The sequence below is a fragment of the Lipotes vexillifer genome, unplaced genomic scaffold (assembly GCF_000442215.2).
Source record: "Lipotes vexillifer unplaced genomic scaffold, Lipotes_vexillifer_v1.1 scaffold771, whole genome shotgun sequence".
Classification (NCBI taxonomy): Eukaryota; Metazoa; Chordata; class Mammalia; order Artiodactyla; family Lipotidae; genus Lipotes; species Lipotes vexillifer.
This window is the reverse complement of record NW_006774099.1, coordinates 373,275-395,121: the sequence shown is the minus strand read 5'-3', so window position 1 is coordinate 395,121 and position 21,847 is coordinate 373,275. Positions and strand designations below refer to the sequence as shown.

General features: G+C 33.4%; 1 protein-coding gene across 3 annotated transcripts in view; it reads left to right on the top strand.

The window, feature by feature from the left end:
- Positions 1–21,847, top strand: part of PICALM (phosphatidylinositol binding clathrin assembly protein) — a 107,430-nt gene that overhangs the window by 65,219 nt on the left and 20,364 nt on the right. For 2 of the 3 annotated variants that reach the window (XM_007448834.1, XM_007448833.1), the window contains exons 9-15: positions 2,045–2,130; positions 4,007–4,130; positions 4,386–4,522; positions 6,713–6,816; positions 19,911–20,018; positions 21,570–21,701; positions 21,794–21,824. In XM_007448834.1, coding sequence (XP_007448896.1) covers positions 2,045–2,130; positions 4,007–4,130; positions 4,386–4,522; positions 6,713–6,816; positions 19,911–20,018; positions 21,570–21,701; positions 21,794–21,824 — 722 coding nt within the window. Of the gene's footprint in view, positions 1–2,044; positions 2,131–4,006; positions 4,131–4,385; positions 4,523–6,712; positions 6,817–11,928; positions 12,079–19,910; positions 20,019–21,569; positions 21,702–21,793; positions 21,825–21,847 lie in introns of all 3 variants that reach the window. The other variant, XM_007448832.1, reaches the window with a different exon arrangement.

Sequence of the window (21,847 nt, the reverse complement as noted above, 5' to 3'; positions counted from 1 at the left end):
AGGGAAGATGGTAGTTAAACCCAAGAGAGGAAATTTGATATTATTTATTCTTTTTTTGTTTGTTATAAATTGCTCTTTTTAGGATGTGAAGCATCACATTTCCTTCACTCTTTGTAATGTGGGTTTGACTTTTAAAGAACAGCCAAGATACATTTAGAAGGGATTTGGGAAATAGTTTATTAATTATCATAACTAGGTAGTAGTTTAATATTTGTAAGCACAGCTTAAACCCTTCAGAAAAAAATAAAGTACAGTTTAAATGACCACAGTTTTAATTTAGGATTCTGTAGCATAGTAGTTAGTGTCTAGGCTTTCAGATTGGACAAACCTTGCACACTATGTTAGATTCCGCTATGTATCAGATATGTCATCTGGGACAAGTTGCTTAATTTTCAGTTTCAGGTTGTTTATTTGTAAAATGGATATGTAGTAGTGTCTTTCTCATAGAGTCAGTGACTACATATAAGGTAGCTTGCACAGTGCCTGTGGTGTTACAGGAGCTTTTTAAATGTTAACCGCTATTGTTAACAGTAGCTCTTGGGACAGTAGTTGGCCTGCTGATTTATTGGGGTTGAGGGAGTGCACATGTGTTCTCAGATCAACAAAGAAGTCAATATTTTCTACCATATCTTTCTTGTGCTAAGGTCTTGATATGTAGAGAGAAAATAAAGGATGAAGGAAATTGTTCAGGTCATAATTGGCAGAGAAGTTGGCTAGTATTGTCTCTTGCAACTGCTTTTGGATCCCTGTAACTGAGAAACTCTATCTGAAATCCTAAAGAATATTTGATGTAAGTGAATGCCACTGATGTATTTGCTTCACTTAAAAATAGTGAAAAATTCCTTTTCAACTCACAGAAAAGATTTCCTTTTGAAAGTAATTAACTGTTCATATTAAGTTGAGATTTGACATATAGACTGAAGGTTTAAAGCTAGTCTTTAAAAAAAATTGAGGTAAATATCTATTTGAATGAAGATTGATAACCATTAACACTTGTGTAATCAACACCCCATTCAAGATATAAATCAGTTCCATCACCCCAATCCTCCTGTCCCCCTCCAGTCACTCCCTAATCCGCTCCCCACAAATAACTATTTTGAATTTTAATAGAATAATTTGTATCAGATTTTGAATTTAATATAAATGGAATCATGCAACTATTTTAATATCTGGCTTCTTTTGCTCATCATAATGTTTTGAGATCTGTCCATATTGTTGAATATACCATTGATTAATTCTTTTTAATTGCTGAATAGTATTCCATCATGTCAATTTACCACAATTTTGTTTATCTGTTTTCTAAATTGGAAAATTTGGAAATTTTTGGATTATTTGCAGTTTTTTAATCTATCATAAATAAAGCTGCTTAAAACATTCTTGAACAAGTCTTGTGGAGATAACATTTGTCTCTCTCTTGAATAAATAGCTAGGAATAGAATTGGGTAGTTAAGGTAGTTGTATATTTATTTTTTTAAAAAACCCATAGCTTTTTTCAAGGTAGATGTACTCCCACCAGCATTGTATGACAGTTGCATTTGTTTTATATCTTCATCAACATTTGATATTACTAGTCTGTCTAACCATTCTAGTGGGTGAGAAGTTATATCTCACTGTGATTTCAGTTTGTGTTTCCTTGATGTTAGTCTTCAGTTTCATTTGTTAATAACTATTCAGAAATAGTGTTTGGACATTTTCAGTTACTCAGTGAGTAGTTATTAAGTACCAGGACCATGCTCAACAGTATGCCTGATTTTTAGGGTTGTGTTTCTATTTAAAATTTAAATAAGTTAAGTATAGAAAATTCTAAGATTCTCTTAATGTTTCATGTTCACATAGTCTTAGTTTTTATATCTTTATGTTTGTTAATACTCCTTACCAGGTCATGCTTATGTAATAAAAATAATAGTGTCATTCTTAGGTGGCTGAAACTACACTGTTAATTAGATCATGAGGAATATACCTATTTATTTTTATTGCTCTCCTGTGTTAGACGATACTTGATTTATTTTGACGAAAGAAAGTCTTAATATTTGTACAATTTTAGGCCCCCAGCAGTCTTCTTGATGCTTTGGAGCAACATTTAGCTTCCTTGGAAGGAAAGAAAATCAAAGATTCTACAGCTGCAAGCAGGTACATTATTCTTTGTGGGGCAAAGAACAGTAGTGATGTTTCTGAGAAAGTAGATGAGTCTAGCTGAAGTTCCAAGTTATTGAACTTCTCTTTATCTTGATTTAACCATTTGTAAGTTGGTTTAATAATAGTATCAACCTCAGAGAGTTGCTGTTAAGGATTAACACATGTAAGTTTTGGGGGTAGTTCCTAATTTTCAGTAAATGTCAGCATCTGTTAAGATGATGGCAGTGAAAACTACGTGGTTTAGAATGGTGTTCATAGTGGCAGTATTTCTCTTAAAGATGAAATAAATAGGTTCATATGGTGTATTATAATTACAAGACACCTTTTTTACAGATTTGACTAACCCTCACAATAGCCCTGTGAGGTATGCAGTAGTAATTCTGGGACTCAAACCTAGGATGTCTGACATAAGATTTCATCATCTTTCTCTAATGCCATTTTATGGGGTTGACTGTGGACATATTTTAATCATTCTATTAGATTTTTAGCTGATTTCCAAGACCAAGACCAGCAAATTGAAAGTAATATACATCATCGCTTATTGACCTTGTAACGTGATTTTTGTGTTGGTTAGTAACTTGAGTAATTCTCATGTTTTCTTATGAAGATTTCCTTTTAGCAGTATGAAGAAGAAATTTGTATGAAGTATGATGAGAACTCTTGTTTTTGATTGTTGTTTCAGAGCTTTTTTTTTTAGCAACAAAATTTAAGTAATTTGTAAAGGAAAATGTCATTACTGGATTTTAATGCTTTTTAATTGCAGATTTGTTCCTTGAATTTTCTAGTAGGTTATTAGAAGTATAAGCCAAGTTATAAGGCCCGATTATTTGAGAAAGTAATGAAAAATATAGCCAAGTAGCTCAGGTACACCGATTTACCTCATATGTTTTTTAACATAAAATTTTCTGGGTTTCTTGTATTTCTTCACAACAGTATTACTCTTCCTTTGTCTTCTGAGTTATATCTTTATATTGGCTCATTTATAAAATTGATTTTACATAAAACTTAGTTTTTCCACTTGTGTGCTTAGAGTAGAAATTAATGGTGTTTGGTGTGTGAGAAAAGGAAAATTAATAGCAGTCACTGAGGAGTAGTTTCCTGTTAGAATTCTTTACCACACATGTTCATTTTGCCTAGAATTAATAACATTTGGGAATTAAATGTTGGGGTTTATGATCTGGATAAGGTTTTAATATAAGAGAAATGAGGTGGTTTGCTGTGAGTCCACCAGTAAGGGATGATGTATTGTGCATATATAATATGTTTGAAAAGAAAATTCTAGCTTGGCAAAAGGGTAGCAGACAGAAAGGGGGTGCCAGATGGACCAGTGACTGGAATGAAACTGATCTTCCTTTGAGAGAACCTCTGGGTCCTCTGGGAATGACATCTTTGGGTGTTATTATAAGGGAAACATACCTAGACATACTTTATTTATTGCTGGTACTTACGTTTTAGTATTCTGTAGTAGTACTGCCAAACCCAGGCTGTAAATTAGCAGATCATTTTCTATGAGAAATTCAATACTTTTTACACATCAGGGTTTTCCTAGAAGTATGTGAGCTCTTCTCTAATTGCATTGGTTCCGTACCTTGGGGCTTGGAAGAGGCAATGTCCCTCACCTTTACTGTGAACCCTCTCCAAAGTCTAACACTTACTTTAAAAAAATAAATGAATGTATGTGTAGATCAACTAATTTCTAATAATCCTCTAGGTCAGTGGGTAGAATATTTCATCTGAAGTATGGGTTTTGACTCCATAAGTTTAGTTCATAATTATGGTGCCTATCCATGGCTAGCTTGCTAGACCATTTCATAACCAATGAAATAAATGTTTGGCAAAAAACCAAATTACCTTTTTCTGATTATCCAAGGGCAACAACACTTTCCAATGCAGTCTCTTCCCTGGCAAGCACTGGCCTGTCTCTTACCAAAGTGGATGAAAGGGAAAAGCAGGCAGCATTAGAGGAAGAACAGGCTCGTTTAAAAGCTTTAAAGGTAGGTGTGTACATTCTCTTTATTTGGAAGAACAAGTATAGGAGTTCATAAAGTAACTGGGACTTATTTAATAAATATTTGTACAAATGGGGTGACATTCAGTAGTCTAATTTTTCATCCTGACATTGAATGACTGGCAAAACAGAGAATACCTTTCTGCTATCAAAACAAAATTAGAAAATGTTTTTTTTTTTCAGAGGCCATACAAACAAATCTGGTTTCTGGATTCCTTATGGTAGTTCCCTTTCTCAACAGGAACAGCGCCTAAAAGAACTTGCAAAGAAACCTCATACCTCTTTAACAACTGCAGCCTCTCCTGTGTCCACCTCAGCAGGGGGTATAGTGACTGCACCAGCCATTGACATATTTTCTACCCCTAGTTCTTCTAACAGGTAGGTGGAGTGGTTAATGATTACCTTTGAATACTTAGGCTTAAAGACTTCTAACAGAAATTTTGCAGAGTTTTTCAGGTTTAGTTTGATACATAATTTTGTAATCATAAATTCACACAAAGGAGGTAGTGATAAATGGTGGTAGTGGTATTATAGCTAAATATAAAGTGAAAAACTTTATATTTCAAATATTTAAGAAATGGGATTATGGCTAAATGATAGACTTGTACCAGTTGGAAAGGTGGTGGTATACCAGTTGGAAAGGTGGTGGGTTATCTCTGGGTAAACGTTTCATTGTAAAATTAACTATAGTTAAACACATTTGTGAAGTGTCTAATGGTTCAAGACCCTGTATATAACTCTTGGATATGTATGTATGATATGTATTTCAGGATATCCTTTCACTGGATGTTAAATGTTTTTCATTTCTAGTCTCTGGTGTTAAACTCAAACTCAGTAATCTGGATCACAATAAGAGTTTAGTTGCCAGATTTCTGTGGTATTGAAGCCTACCAGCCCAACTTCAAGCTGGTTAACAATAGGAATATTATATTTCCAGGCAAATTAGAATAACTGGATTTTTCTAAATTCCTCCTATTTTTTACCTCAGAGTGGTTTAGAGAAATTTGAAATTCAGATTCTGGTTTGAATCCTGGTTTATTTCTTAATCTTTTTTTTTTTTTTTTAAACCTCAGTTTCCAAGAAAGATAATAGGTCAGTGGTTCTCAGTCTTTACCTAACATTAGAATCATCTGGAGGGTTTATTAAACCACAGGTTTCTGAGCCCCACCTGCAGGGTAAGGCCCAAGAATTTTCATTTCTGCCAGGGTCACAGGATCACTAGTATAGGGTTTAACACAGTGCTTAGTGCATGGTCAATGCTACATAGAGAGTGATGGGGTGTTTTGTTTGCTTGTGTTTCTTTGATTTTGTTGTTGCTGTTTATTTTATTAACTCATCCTTAAACGGTCTTCCCTTCCACCTACCAACTCCCGTCACAGCTCAGTGTAACTTTTACTAACTCAGCTGCTACCTGCTCCCTGAAGTCTTAGTAGATGTTGAATTTAGCTATGTGGTTCTCTTTCAGCTTTATCTTTTTGTTTGTTTTGATTTTTGTATAATACCTTCCTTAGTCCCCAATAACACTGAACCATTAAGTGTCAAGTTTTTCACTTAGGGACCTTAAAAAGAAGTCTGTCTTAGTAGGGTGGGGGGATGGGGGTAAATGGAAAAGAATGTTGACGGTTTGAGGATGAAACAAATTATTAGATAAAGAATTAATCTTTTTATTTCACTTAATACCCTCAACATTTTCACCTTTTTAATAGTAATTGAGGACAAACCTACAGCCTATTACAGAATGCTTATTGCATATTCTGTATTTTTCCCCAAAGCACTAAATGCATTTGTATTTTGATTTATCTACTTATAAAACTATGTTTTACATCTGAAAGATATGTCTTCAAAACTTTTGTTTTTGAATAAGTGTAAGTTAAAAGTAATCTATGCTGAGATATACATAATGCCTCAATTCATGGAAACTGGGATCTTTTTTTGTGTTGTTCCTTAATCACGTAACACGAAATATATTACGTAAGTAGTACTCCCCTAGAGTTATGTAATGGGGTGGCTTTGTTATAAATTTATATCATATATGCATGTATAAGTTTTTCCATGTATTGTTGATATGTTGTTTGATATTTGAAGCAATAAAGGTAAGATTAACAGGTATTTTACTTTGTAGGGGTATTGGTATTGCAAATGTAATTGAAGTATTTTTGAAGATTAAGAGTAAGAAAACAAATTTCTTTTAAAAAAATTAATTGCCATGACGTTTCATATTTTAAAATTATGTTGTTATGGTTCTAGGTTCTTTTCAATAAAGAAATTAGTTTTTTCCTGGGGAAGTCATTGATTCTTTCCAGAAGGGCTATTATTATTTGAATCCTATGTAAACTTAAGATATGGTACTTGAATAATTTTCCAGGCCTCTTTAGAAATATGCTGTTACATGAGGGGTATGCAACTGTTTTCTTGTTGCACCTGTTTTTCCTTTGGAGATTTATATTATTGGGACTTTTTTTTCACTTTTCTTTTTAATGTTTTTATTTACTGGGGTGGATGAGGGGAGTGGCTAATGTAGCAAAGTTTATCTAATAAATAAAACATCTTTTCAAAATATCTTCCTAGCACATCAAAGCTACCAAATGATCTGCTTGATTTGCAACAGCCAACTTTTCACCCATCTGTACTTCCTATGTCAGCTGCTTCTCAGGTAGCAAGTACATGGGGAGGTAAGCATTAATGAACCTACTTTGTATGTTGTATAGGCATCTCCCTCCCCCATTCTGTGGGGTTTACTTGCCTTACACTTGATACATGAGTACTTGAAAAATATTAATATGACAGTGAAGTTGTTTTGCCCCTTGAAGACATTTCCATTCATTTATAAATGCAATTTTGGAATGTATGTTCAATTAAATTATGAAATGAAGTTTAATGAAGATGAAAAAGACCAAATGTATGTTTAATTGTGAAATCATTCTTTCAGTGTTGAATTTCTGTTCTATTACCCAAAAATGTGTAATGGTTATCTTACCTTTGGTATTGAAAAAAAATTTACTTGCAGAGGGGAAAACTCATCTAATAAAGTTCTAATAAAATTCGGATGGTGTTATCAGGCAGTGCACTATCTTCTCTGCAGGAATGTCATGACAGACTTTATGCTACTTGTATTTAAAATGTTGATTTAATTCAGACCTGTAAGATTTTGGTATTCAAAGAATTTTTCCCCTAGTACCAACAGGAAAGTTTGCTGACCTTGAGTAGTTCTTTGATCTTAAGGTGACCGTATTATGATCATGACCTGGCATCTTTGAAGGAATGAGCCTAGTCCATGTGAGGTTTTAAGCAGTTTTGCTTAGACATTTAGTATGTTTTCAAATCATTTCCTTTGTTTGGTTTTGGTACTTCTGTTTGTTTTTATGTAAGTATCAATATTATTTTATAAACACTGAAAAATTATTTGGGAGGGAAAGATAACTCAGAAAGGACACTGTCTAGAGAACCATTGGAGAATGGCAAGCTACCTTAAAATTTATGTTGGCTCACATGTAAAATCTGAATTGACTGGCTTACTTCTCATAGCAGGATTCATTGTTCTAGTGAGTTTTTATGGTGTATTAGACTTTTTCATCTTTATTTCAATGATTTGAGTTAATAACTTTTGGGGGGTTTTTTAATAGTTATTTCTTAAGACTATATTTTATATAATAGAATTTAAGCTATGTGAAGGGAAGAGCTCTAAAATATTTTGTTGAGTGATATATCCCTGATGCCTAGAACACTTATTGATATATAACATGTACTTTGTAAATATCTGTTGAATGATTAGCCTTTTTCTTTTTTGGGGAGGCAGGTTATTTATGGTTCAAGACAGGGCAGGGAACAGGAATAGTGAAACACTAAAATACTAGCTTTTTAGACTAATTTTGTGAGCCATAACTTGATTTTTAAAACTAATTGATTTTGAAAGCTAGTTTAATTTAGCTAAATCTTAAGATCTGGGAGTAATTTCTAAAAATGATAAGCTAGTTTTAAAGTCAGTAAATATTTTAGAATTATTTATCTGAATGATCTGTAGACAGCAAATTAAGGTTAAGAAAGCAGTTTCTTAATATCCTAACGGTCATTACAATTTTAGGATTTTTAATCTGCCAAAATTTACATGCTTATTTCCTGCTTATTGTGAATTGCTTTAGGAAACATTAGTAGGATTAACGTGACTGTTTAAGCAGTTTAGCTTGCTCACCTTTTAAAAAAACAAACCAGTTTTTCTAAAATTAAGGCTGAAAAGTTGTATTTTTAGATAGATGAAAAATTTTACAGAAGGCTTAATGAGGACTAATATAACATTTCAATGAAACTGAACTGTGAAATTATTTTGTCTGGATACCATGTACAATTAATTCTAACAATGACAAAGTTTCTGCTTGGAATTATTGAGCTCATATATGAAGGCAGATAGACTTACTGTGGGAGAATAATTTTAAGTAATTTCAGCCTGTAAAAATTGTTTTATATTCTGTTAGAAGAAATATTCCATGGCAATTTGTGTGTGAATACAGTGTGGGAGTACATTTAATCATGATTTCCTTTTCTATTTTAGGTTATTTTGGTTTATGTACTATTTTCATCAAAATTTCCCCCATATTTTAACATTAGGCTTGCTGTGTCCAAGTGACACTGTTAAACTGTTTAAAAAAAAAAGTACTATCAAGTATAGTTGAGAGCAGAGGCAGTAGCAACTGACTACTATTTTTCCAAAAGCTTACAATTATATATGAGGAAAGGACAGTGATCTTATATAAACCCCTCAATTTAAGAAGAATCAAATCTTGTCTTATATTTCATATAAAAATATTTGGCTTCTGAGTTGGTGATAATTTCAGTTTTGACTTCTGCATAATTGGATAGTGGAAGAGTATTTTAAGCCAAGAACTTTGAATACTTACTAATTTAGTCATTGTATTGTTCATACCATGACATTCAGATTAAGACTTTTTACTTTATTTTTAAAATTAAAGTTACTAAGATAAATAAATAAATCTTATATATAAAAAGCTTTGATCATAACAGTAAATTTTAAAAGCCATTTTTTTGATGCTGTCTACCTGAACATTTGAAATATGTAGCATTTTACATCATGCTTTTATAGTATGTGACAAAACAAAGGTATGCTTTTTTTTTTGATAATTCTAAAATCTTATTCTATGTTTTCCTTGTTCTCATTTGCTAAAAATGGATGTTAACAGATTTGGTATTTAATTTAGTTTTTATCATAAACACCACAGAAACGATGTGTATTCCCAATCACAGCTAGGTTAGTGATTAGAGTTAAGAGGAGGTAACATTCGTATGTTTAATGTGAGAGGCATTTTAAGGTTCCACCTAAAAATGAACACTGAAGAGAGAGAACACAAGCTCTCCTGTTTCTCTCATTGCATTATTAGTGAGCCTTTGATTTTTCAAGAAATGGTGTGGCATCTAAACAAGCACTTGGTGTTGAATACTAATATCTTGAGATACCAGTTTTCATCACCTTGAAAACTTTGAGTTACAGCAAATCTAAAAATATACAGTATTACCAGGTTAAGTATACTGTTGTATATTTTAAGCAAGGTTTCAAAATTTAATTCAGGCAAAAAAGAATGACCCTTTCTGAAGTTGAATTTGTTTTAGTCTCAGCTGGCATGAGACACACAACACTATGAAAACACTCAATTTTCTGTGAATAAATGTAGATATCAAATATTTACTTCAAGACTGTAATATGACTGGTACTATTTTTGTTTTAATTTTTTGGATTATTTTTCTGTGACTCTAACATAAAATTAAACTTTCAAGTGAATAATGATAAAAATAATGGAAAAAAGTATTTATTAAAAGTGTAAGGAAGTTTAGAGTTGCCAGTCTGATAAGTACAGTTTAAGTTGGAATAGCTGGAACATTATTACTATTTTTTTAATCTTTAATGAATTTGAATTAATCATTTATGGTATAGTAGACTAACATTTAGATTTAAAAATCATCATCTAATCTAAATGATGTTAATCTGCTACCCATAGTAGTAGTGTTTTGTCAAGGTAGATTAAGAGCTGGTTTTTCTTATTGTCTGACTGATCTAAATATACAGATTCACTTATGCATTTCTGCATATTCTTCTTTAGGATGTTTCATATAATAGGAAATGATTGATATTAAGTGCTTAGGTAAAAAGTGTCAATCAATAAAATAGCAGATAACTAGTAACTTTTTCCAAACATGTCTTTTCTCATGAACCTAATAGATCTGTTGTAGAAATATGTGTACTCTTTTTGAATGACTTCTCTCATGACTTCTTTTGCATGGAAAACCAGAGAGAAGTTTTGTGTTACTTGTCCAACAAAGTATGATGTACTTTAAAAACTCCATGCCTCTATCAAATATTTAAAAGTAGTACTTTCAACCAAACTGGTCAACTCTAAACTTAACGCAACTCCTTTCTTATACAAGAAGGAGTTAGAGCGGTCATCATTACATTTTTATTTTAGTACAAAAAAATGAATCTTGTTTTTGACTATTTTCTGCTTTTTATTTCTGAATTATTTTTTCTGATTCTCTTCCCCCATTGTTCCATTTATTGAGAAGTGGAGGGGTGGGAAAGATGTTTAACATGATCATTTGAGTTAGAATAGTACATCAGTGAGTTTTGATATGTTTGTAGGACTTCATACAATGACTTCAATATTATCCTGATATTTTTCTTAAGTTGCAGTTGCAGGATTTGTGGAACACTAGCTTTGAATTTATTGACTTTAAGGATAAAGTGTGCCTATATTGTTTTGCAGAAGCTGATCCTTAGGCCATTGCTTCCTTATTGTTTTATCATACAGTCTTAGAGTAAAATACAGTGCTTAATACTGTATTCTTAAGTAAGGACCACAAACTAGAAGAGGCAAGAACAGGCGCTGGTTGGAAGTACAGGAGTATCTTTTCATTTTTAATTGTGTTATAAGAGAAAAAATTATGACACTATATTTTCGCTGCTCTTTAGTTTTTCTTCTCCCCATTTACTTAAGGTATGATGAATGGCTTTCAGTCATTACAGTGACAGTTATCTTGAATGAGGTATAGGTATAGTAAATATGTGATTCTAAATTTGATAATAAAGTACATATTTGGTACCATTCTAGTAGGGAACAATACTTTGGTTATTCCTTCCAAATCATTTAGGCTTTAAAACTCATAGCTAGGCCTTCAAAGCTAATCCCAGTCTACTGGGATGGCCAGTCTTTTGTCTCTGTTCTTAATTTTTCTAAAATTCCTTTCCCATCATTAGACCTTTTCTTCATCTTTATTATTTTGTTTCCTACATCTGAACCCATACAAGAGTTTATATTCACACGTTAGAAACCCCTAATTCCCTTTGGCTTTTGAAATACTGCTTATTCCACATTTGAGTTAATTATTTATATCAATTATGTGAGTAAACATAGCTATGCCACCAGAACTGATACACTTCCACCTTGGGTGGGGAACACGGTTCAGGGTAGGTGGCTCTTTTATAGAAACATTTTTGTTCTTACATATCTTCTTTTTTAACTACATGACTGTTGGCTTTCTGATGTAAAGCAGATCTAGCCTTCGTATGCTACTGTTATGGACACATAAGTATTTTTTTCTGAGGGTTCATTTTAAAATATGTTAAATGCATTTCTTCTATCTTGGTGATTAGATTTGATCATTTGCATTTAGATTAATAATAATATAGCTACTACTTTTCACTTTGCATCTTTTGACTGATTACAATACTAATTAATTTACTTCCTTTCTTCATTTTGCTATAATGCACTTGGACTGCACAGATCCTTTCTCTGCTACTGTAGATGCTGTTGATGATGCCATTTCAAGCTTAAATCCTTTCCTCACAAAAAGTAGTGGTGATGTTCACCCTCCCATTTCTTCAGATGTATCCACTTTTACTACTAGGACACCTACTCATGAAATGTTTGTTGGTAAAGTACCATTTAACCTTTCTTTCCAATTAATGTTTATACTGCCTAAGTATTTTTTTTAACGTGTCCATTATTTTTAAAGCACTGCAATAATTACTTTGTATTTTAATAACAAATTTTTAAGTAAACTAAATAGCAGTAGTGTAGTGAGATTTTTTACACCAGTATCCCTAATTTTATTTAATGCAAGTTTTTAGGAAAGAAAATTTCCTTTGAAATTGGACTTTGTATTGTTCTCTATCATACTGTAGCATCACGTGCTACATCCTGTTTATTAGTTCAGAGAGGTGATTATTAGGAGAGTTGATTGAAGGAGTAACATCTCTTAAACTTAGTTACGTATTTATGTGTGCTTACATTTTTCCCTCTGTGCTTGAGAAAGAGGGTGATTATCACTCTTAGTAGCTTTCTGAATCTTTCCCTTTTTTCCATTTTTAATTTCAAATAATGGTACAACTTTATATTGTCTAAAACCCACTATACCCTCTGTCCAATCTTAAAGGTCTCATTTCATTGTTAGCCTGGGGTCAAAAGTAGAAAATGAAAAGCAACTTGACTGAATAGCCTTAATTGTGGTATAAAAATCTGTAAAAAGGCAAAATTTCATACCAAAGTTGTACAAGGAAGAATAAGTTTTTAAGTACATACTAAACTGAAATAAATGTTTTTGAATCCTGCTAAAAAGATGCTAAACCCCCTTAAAAGATGATGAGAACTGCTTTTATTCAATTCAAAGAAACAACGTAAGGTGACACAAATTTAAATCTTTGATTAAAGCAGCATGCAGAAAGTCATCTGTGTACCCTAGGTAGATCACGTGGCCATATTCTGTTAGATATATCTGAGAGAGGGGAGGATGGAAGGTGACTAGAAAGCAGTAGTTGGAGATCTGAGAAAGTTTCAAGGCAGGTGCTCCAGTTATACAACTAGTCTAATAGTTCAAAAGTGTAATATTTGGTTGCAATAATTCCTTTATTGTAGTACATTTAAAAATTATATAAAAAGTAATTGAAACTAAATTATACATTTTGTTGCTCTAGAAATCTGTCAAATGGAGTGCCTTTTTGCTTGGTAATAAGGGGTAACTAGAGTTATCTTTGGAGTGTTCTGTTGGGGTGGTGGTTTTTTAGGTTTATCTTTTCTTCATATTTACCGAATATGAATAGTCTGTATATTGTAAATATGGCTGTTTGTATCTTTTTAAGTCAGTTGCCTTAATTTGGGGATATGAAGCAGATACGTCTTTGCTTTGGGACTATATATTTAGATCTTTTAGGTCAGAGCGGTGCATGGGCTTCAGGATGTCACATCTGTATCCCCTGAAGGGGGACAGAATGGAGGACAGTAACCTTAAGTGCTGAAGGTTGTAGGTATTTCACATATAAACAAAAACAGAGTAAAAATATATAAAAGTCATGTGAGAGAGTTAATTATTATTTTGACTTTTCAAGGAAAAAAGCCTGTAATAAGAGGAATATCCTAGAAATGTCATATTCCTAATGTTTTTTAAGTTTAAGGCCTATGATTTGGGGCAAGAGGAAGACCAGAAAGCAAAGCAGATGAGTAAAGTTGATGGCTATATACTCCAAGGTCAGTCGGTCCATTTGAAAATTAAAATCATAGAATTGGTGATTTAGAGTTTGCAAAAACCTGCAGAGAATGTTTGGTCCAGCTCTCAACTCTCACAGTGGTAAGAGAACATTTTTACCATTTTATGGCTGCATCACCTGAGTCCTAGAAAAGTTAATCAGGATAACCCAGCTAGTGGGAGCAAAGCCTAAATCAGGAGACAGCAGCTTTGCTCTGCAGCGCTCTTTCCCTTATGGAAGTGCAGACTTTCATTTAAACCCTTATCTTCCTCTTTCTGAGGGAGAATAATACAAATGAAAGTATGAAGTATACTTTAAAAAAAAAATCACATCTGCCAAGTTTTGTCATTAGAGAAAAAAAGCTTGTTAAATACTTTTCTTTTTTTAATGAAAATGAGTGCAGAAGGGGAAATTAAAAACCACTGATGTCAAACCATTAGGCATTAGTCTAGAATAGGGGTCAGCAAACTTTTTCTTAAAAGGTCAGATTGTAAATATTTTTGGCTTGTGAGCCACACGATCTCTTTCGCAGCTGCTCAACTTTGACATTATAGCGTGAAAGCAGCCGTAGACAACACATAAACACGTGAGCTTGGCTGTGTTCCAGTAAAACTTTATTTACAAAGATAAGCAGCTGTAGTTTGTTGATGCCTGTCCTAGAAGAGGGTTTTTAATAAGTCTTTCAATGCAAGTTGAAAGTTCCTGAGAAGTATAGTTGTGTAATAAAAATTCCAATACTTTCCTACTCAGAGTAGTAAGAGCATGAGAGGACCACCCAAGGTGTGCCATTCCTGGCACTGTATAGTCTAATTAGCCACTAGCCACATGTCATCATTTAAAGGTTAATAAAAATTAAATGTTAAATAAAATTAAAATTTTACTTCCTCACTTGTACTAGCCACATTTCTGTTCTTCGGTGGCACATGTGCCTAGTGGCTACCATAATGTACCATATGCACATATCTGCATATTGTGTGGATTTATAAAACATTTCTGTTATTAGAAAACTCTGTTGGATAGTGCTCTAGAACAGTGGTCAGGAAACTTTTGGTGTAAGGAACCAGATAGTAAATGCTTTAGGCTTTTATAGGATGCATAAAATCTTTGAGTCGTTTTCTTTTTTCTTTCTTTTTAAACATCCCTTTCATAAAGGTAAAAACCATTTTTAGCTCACATGGGCATATAAAAATAGGCCCCAGGCTGCAGTTTGCCAACCCCTGCTCTATAGGATTAAGAACAACCAAGAACAATCAGAGTTAGGTATGTAGATACCTTCCAACCCTTACAGGGGAGGACCTTGATTTGATGATACGATTCTCAGTGTACTTTGTAGCTTGTCCTCATTAAAGCTATAAGAATACTGAAATTTGTAAGTTAAGGGGAGTGGGTTGTGGTCTCAGCTATACCATGTTTGTGACCTTGTCTAGGCCTGTTCCTCATCTGCAAAAGAAGGCATTAGAAGACATGTTGGTATTGACTAAAAAGCCAGCTGGTTCATATTTCTTTATCTAAAGAAATGCAGTTTTGGTTATTTTTTAAAATTTGTTGTGAATATTATTTATATATATATTTTAAATATAGTACTTACAATGGAGGCTTAAGTGCTTTTTTTTAAATAAGTTGTAATTTGAAGAACACCAATGGCTTGGACTCCTCTGTTTTTTGTTTTGTTTGTTTTTATTTGTTTCTGTTTGTTTTTAATTACTCCATTCCACTCTTAACTGTTCCTCCTCACTTTCTCACTTTTCTCTTTCTCTTTTTTCTTTTTTTCCTGTCCTTTCTTTTCCCCCCTTATATGCCTTGTCAGATTCTTTTTGTGGTACTCAAGCTTATCGTAATACTACCCTTATGTGCCATGAGCCTTCTACTGTAGCTGGTTTATTTGGAGGTAGGTAACAATCTCTAAAATTTATCAGTTTATTTATGCAAGAGGGGTTTCTTTTTGTTGTTTTCCTTAAAATGAGTTGGTAAGAAAAAAAATACTTGGTTTTGAAGAACAGGTAGTTTTTTGCTTAATTTTGTTTTCCTTGATTAAACACGATTGTTTTATGAATGGATGCCTGTCATCTTCTTGCTTTTATTCATTCTCAAAACTTTCAAATTTTCAGAAGAGTTTATAACATTTTAATATTACAAGCTTATGGAATTTAAAGCTCTGTGTATAGATCTTAGTGATAGAATGGCAGATAATTTTGATTTGAACAGTTGTGGCACAGGTGAAGGGAGATTATACTGGAAAGAAGCATGCTTTTCCAGCGCTACGCAAAGGCCATAGAAATGGGAAGTAGTTTCCAGGAAGGTGTAACCAATTTGATCTGTATCTTTCCAAATATATTCTGTCTAGGCCAGTGCAGTAGCAATAAGACCTCAAAATCCAGCTGAATTTTTTTGTGTATAGGAGTTGTTACCTTAGTTAAGTTGGCATTAAAAAGTAGGTTTGACACAACTGAAGAACTGAGGTTCTTGACTGGCAGTAAGAATTAGACATGGTTAAAAGTGTTTAAAAATGGAATTGTTGAGGGCATTTAACAGAAAGAAAATGTTTGGAATACGGTGAACTTGGGTGTGAATTCCAGTTACACTCCTTTACCTGTGTGACTTTAAGCAAGTATTTAACCTTTCTAAGACTATGAAAATTGGGATAATAATGTCTTGCAGGATTGTTTTTTTTTTTTTTTTTTTTCCTTGCGTTATGCGGGCCTCTCACTGTTGTGGCCTCTCCCATTTGCGGAGCACAGGCTCCGGACGCGCAGGCTCAGCGGCCATGGCTCACGGGCCCAGCCGCTCCGCGGCATGTGGGATCTTCCCGAAACGGGGCACGAACCCGCGTCTCCTGCATCGGCAGGCGGACTCTCAAGCACTGCGCCACCAGGGAAGCCCGCAGGATTGTTAATGAGGTGTACATATATGCCTGTATAACATCTAGCACAATGCCTGGCACAGAATTATCATTAAAACTACTTGTATTGAGAACTATCTTGTGGGGACTTCCCAGGTGGTCCAGTGGTTAAGACTCCGCGCTTCCACTGCAGGGGCAAGGGTTCAGTCCCTGATCGGGGAACTAAAATCCTGCATGCCGCAGGGCGAGGCCAAAAAAAAAAAAGCAATTACCTTGTGTATGCAGATCATTTCATACTTGGAGTATACTTCTTATCTAAATTATTTAATCATCAGATATAATCTTGAAAACTCATTGTTTTTGTATTGCTGATAGATTTTTAAATTGCCAAGGGCTATTTATTTTTTAGCCCAGTATTTGCTGTTTCAAAGCTCAAGAAGTTCATAAAACTTGAAGAGTCCTGATAGATATAATTACTATAGCTATAATAATAAAAACTAATTTTCCTACCTACTAATTTATATAAGATGAAATACTCAGGATAAACCAAAAACCCTTAATAGATTCTGGAATCAAAGAAATTGCGGTTTAAGTCTTGATTCTGCCACTTACTAATTATTTTACCTCGGATAAGTTGTTTAATCTCTTAGTTTCCTTATCTGTAAAATGAGGATAATAATAACTGTCTTATAGTTTTATTGTGTGGTTTAAATAATAACCTATCTATAAAGCCCTTGCATAATGTTTAATAAATAGTAGCAGTAATTTTCTCAAAAAAGAATGAGGCCTATTTATTACAGAACTACCACCAAAATCTATTAAACAACCCAGCCAATTTTTCTTAAAGGTGTTTGGATTGCCTTTCTGTCCCAAAAGCGTTTTCATCTTGTACCTTTCAGTCACCTTACTATTGTCCTCTCAAGATTTGCCCTGTAGTACAGTGGTTTCTAAATGTTAATCTGTGAACTGGAGCTGTTCAGTGACAGAGTTTTCATTGGGCTTTGTGAAATGAAAGTTAGGCAGTTCAATGTAGTGATTATTTCATAAAATTAACCTTAACTTTGATAGCCTATTCATCTTTTTGGGGGGGGCTCCCTAAATCTGCTCTTCTGAAATGGTGATATTAATTCTGTAACTTTGCTTTAAGTAACTTTTAAAAATTGAAGATTGACAATCTAATCAGCTATTATAATTTATTAAGAATTTCCCTTTTAGTTTATTCTTCTGCTATGTAGAAGCTTTTAAAATTTGAGGTACTAGCTCTGGATTACTTTATATCTTTTCAAATCTTTTATACTTTTAGGCAGGAATATAATTTCACAGATTGGTGCCCCTAGGGACCTCAGGAGATGGCTCCTCTACAGAAAGTAATGAAGTTGTTTTTGTGTTATTATAAAGGATAGGCTCATCTCTGATATCAATCAAATTCTAGAAAGAATTTGGGACAAAATAGCAAGGGAAAAGAGAAATTGGTATGCCATCCTACTTTATAAATTATTGTTCCCTGTGTTTTCTAAAGTTTAATGATATCATAGCTCAGATATTATTTCCAGGATGATTTAAAGAATCCTATGTGTGGTGGTTTAGCATGGGCATATAATTAAGCATGATAGATTTTTGTCTTTCTTGAGTAGATACATCTGTTCTTTTTCTAAGGAGTTAGGAGAAGAACCATCAAGCCCATCCATGGTATATTTCTTAAGCAGTTCATACACTTCAAAGAGCTGTTAAATCAGTATATCTGTAGAATTCTAGGAGCCTTTTGATGAATGGTCAGATTTGTTTACTAAATTATTTTATGTTTTGATAGTGCTTGTATTCTCATTGTATGACCAGTGTCTTTGAGTTAAGAAAGGGTTAAATAATTATGGAATAAGATCAAACTTGTACATTTAAAAAATTTTGTGCCCTACAGAATATTCATACTATGATGTAAAATGCTACTTTTAAAGTAGTATCATTGATGTATACCAGCTTGTGTGGGTCATTGTTAATAATAAGTCATTGCTTTCTGGCTTCTCTGGCTTTGAGGACCTTCTTGAACTTCTCACCAAATCTTGTCCTACTGTTTGTTTTTCTTTAAGATCAGTCCTTTTAGTACAGCATTATTGTACTTCTTTATATCCTGGTGGTATACATTAAGAGTTCAAAGTGAGATTCTTACAGACTGAAAGTCCTTTAGCAGAAAGTTGGGACAGGAAGAGAGAGAGAGTCTATGTTCAGGGCTCAAAAGTTTAACTTCTCTTTAATGATATAGTTGTTAATCTTCTGATACCAGACTTTTTTTTATTTTTAACATTCTGACTTCATAGAATTTAGAAATGGAAGAGAATTCCGGAGCCATGTATTACAACCTTCCACAAAGCAAAAGAATTCCTTCTTTGTGATCTTGCTAGGCTGTTCTCTACTTGGATATATACTCAGTGATTGAAAGCTCCCCAAGTCATGTGACAGCCCTAATGGTTTTGATGATTTTAATTCTTCTTGTCAGCCTCTGGAAATTCAGAGCCTCACCTCACAAAATATACAACCTCACACAATTGAAAATCTTAACGTTTACCTCAGCATTGTCTGGTTTCAGCAACGTGAGCTGGATGTCTGTTGGCTTATTGCCACCACCATCAGTGTAACATGGACAGGAAAGAATAAATTTTCTGGTGTTTCAGAACAGTTAGGTAAATTAGTATATTTGATTATACATGTCAGCTCCACTTTTGGAAGTAGTTAAGTTGAAGCTAGAGGGTGGTTGGGTGTTGAAAATAGTCTGGGTTTTGTTTTTTTTTTAATATTCAAAACACATCTGGACACAAGGGGTGTCATAAGGATTAGTGGGTTATAACTTTCAGAATCCTGTCGCTTCTCAAATTAACTTAAACCATATAGCTTTTGATTAACCATCGAAGGAAGGAAGGGAGAAAGGAAGGAAGGAGAGAGAAATATGGAAGGTGAGTAGGTAGAGGGAGAAAGACTCTTGGGGGATACTAAGTAGACTCATATTTTTTTAAAGCACCACAGAATACTTATTTTATTCCCAAATGATCCCTTAAATTAAATTTGGCTTCATGCAAAATCCTAGAATTTTAGATGTGTTTGGTTTTTTAACATCAGCTTACAAGTTTAAGGTAAAAAATAAGCAAAAAATGTTATTTCTGTAATGAAACGAACTAGTAGTTCAACTTCACTTGCTCTTTTGTTAGTTTTCTTAGTGGGATGATTTTGTTTTGGAAAACGTAATCACAAGAGATGTTGTAGTCTAGGAAGCATTTTGCTTGAAGGGTTGGCTTTGTCTTTTGTTGTGGGAATTTACTGCTTTTTCCATTCTATCATTATTGTCATCATTATTAAAAAGCTGTAGATGTAGAGTTATTAAAGAATTGAGCTTTTTCCATTTTGGTTTTTCTTAGGATTCACTCCTTCTCCAGTTGCACAGCCACATCCTTCAGCTGGCCTTAATGTTGACTTTGAATCTGTGTTTGGAAATAAATCTACCAACGTTATTGTAGATTCTGGGGGTAAGAAAAAATTGCTTTATTAACATTACTATAATGTTCTAGTTTAGAGTCTGTGTAAGGACAGATAATGGTCCTTTTAACATGTGTAGATAGATGAAATTGGGGTAGCCGAAGAAGTGGTCCCTCTTCCCCCAGCCGCTAGAAGAAAGCTTCAAGGGACTGTTAGCCTTTACTCTTTTCTTAGTGGCAGTTTTGAATCTGGGTAGATTTTATTTCTCCCAGAGCTATTAAATAAGAGAGAAAAAAAGAGATTTTACTCAGATTAGACTGCCAAATTGCTAGGGACTGTGTGTAGAATGCTATACCTTTTACTCTAATTTTTACCTTTACTGAAATGAAATTGGCTTTTTTGAAAACTAGGAAAATATGACCTGTGGTACCTTGACTCGTTGAGGTAGTCTGTGTAATGAACAGCTAGAATAATTAAATATCAGAGTTGTGGGTTCAGGGGCTTTTTATTGTTTTATAGTATGCTTGTTTAGTCATCTTAAGAGAACTTTATAAAATCTGTAGAGCCAAGTTTCCATTTAACATCTTGGTAATTAGAAGTTTTGTAAAGATTGAGTTCCTGTAAAGTTGGCACCAAATTATATTCTTAATCATGGGGTGGTAAGTGTAGTAATTAAACTCAAGCCATTTAAAGGAATATATTGAGGTGTTGTTAATTTTATAATATACAATTAGTTATCATAAGTATACATACAAAAGTAACAAGCAAACTTATAAAGAATGTGTATGAACTAGAAATTTATTTTTTTCTGTGCACTAGTAGGTTTATAATTACATTTTTTGATGCATTTGACTTTTTCCTCTTGAGTTTATCTTGCTGGGAAAAAGGATAAAGGAAATAGAAACCAATTGTTCATATTTTATAAACCCCCATTTTTGATGACTTTCTTTTTCATATTCTCTAGTATTCCTGGGTTGTGCCGTTCAGTCCTTTGGTGGTTTGTTGATTGGATTTGTTTTACCTTTTACCATTTGGTAGAGAACCTTAAGGGATTTTATTTTATTTATTTTATTTTATTTTTTATTTTTAAGCAGGGTTCTACTTTACTAGATAGTTTTATGCAGTTTGAGTGTAGTTTAACTATTTCTTATGTATAATTTAGGCTAGCTGTTTTTAGACAGGAAAAGAGATAACCTAGTGGTTCATTTTCACTTGCTTCTAATATACTGCTTTACATATACCTTACATTCTCCACTTTGAAGAGTATAAAAAGGTCTGTAAAATATTATTTCTTAAAAGGAACTTTTTTTTCAAAGTTACAGAGATATATTTTTTACCTGTATTGCTTCAGGTATAAGTGAGTCTTCAGAAAATTTTGTCAGCTGAGGGGAAGGATTAATTCCATGCCCTTCTCTTTCACAGAGAAGGGATTTGAAATGGTGGATTTCTCCTTTTTCCACTTAAGAGCATTTATTAGTGCCCATTTTCCTGGAGGACTTCTCCAGTAAACAAACAAGGAGAGAAGGCAGAGACCTCCTTTAGAAAGCTGTAGCACCATAAAGTTCCTTACAAATCCTATTTCGTCTGTTTGTAACTTTAAGGCTTTGATGAACTAGGTGGACTTCTCAAACCAACAGTGGCCTCTCAGAACCAGAGTCTTCCTGTTGCCAAACTCCCACCTAACAAGTTAGTATCTGATGACTTGGATTCATCCTTAGCCAACCTTGTTGGCAGTAAGTATTTTTTGTATTCTTTAATCTTTAAAATAAGTTGTTTTATAAAAATTAGTCTAGTTTTTAAATGCTTTCTTTTTCTCCTGTCCTAGATCTTGGCATTGGAAATGGAACCACTAAGAAGTGAGTGTTCTATTTGTATTCTT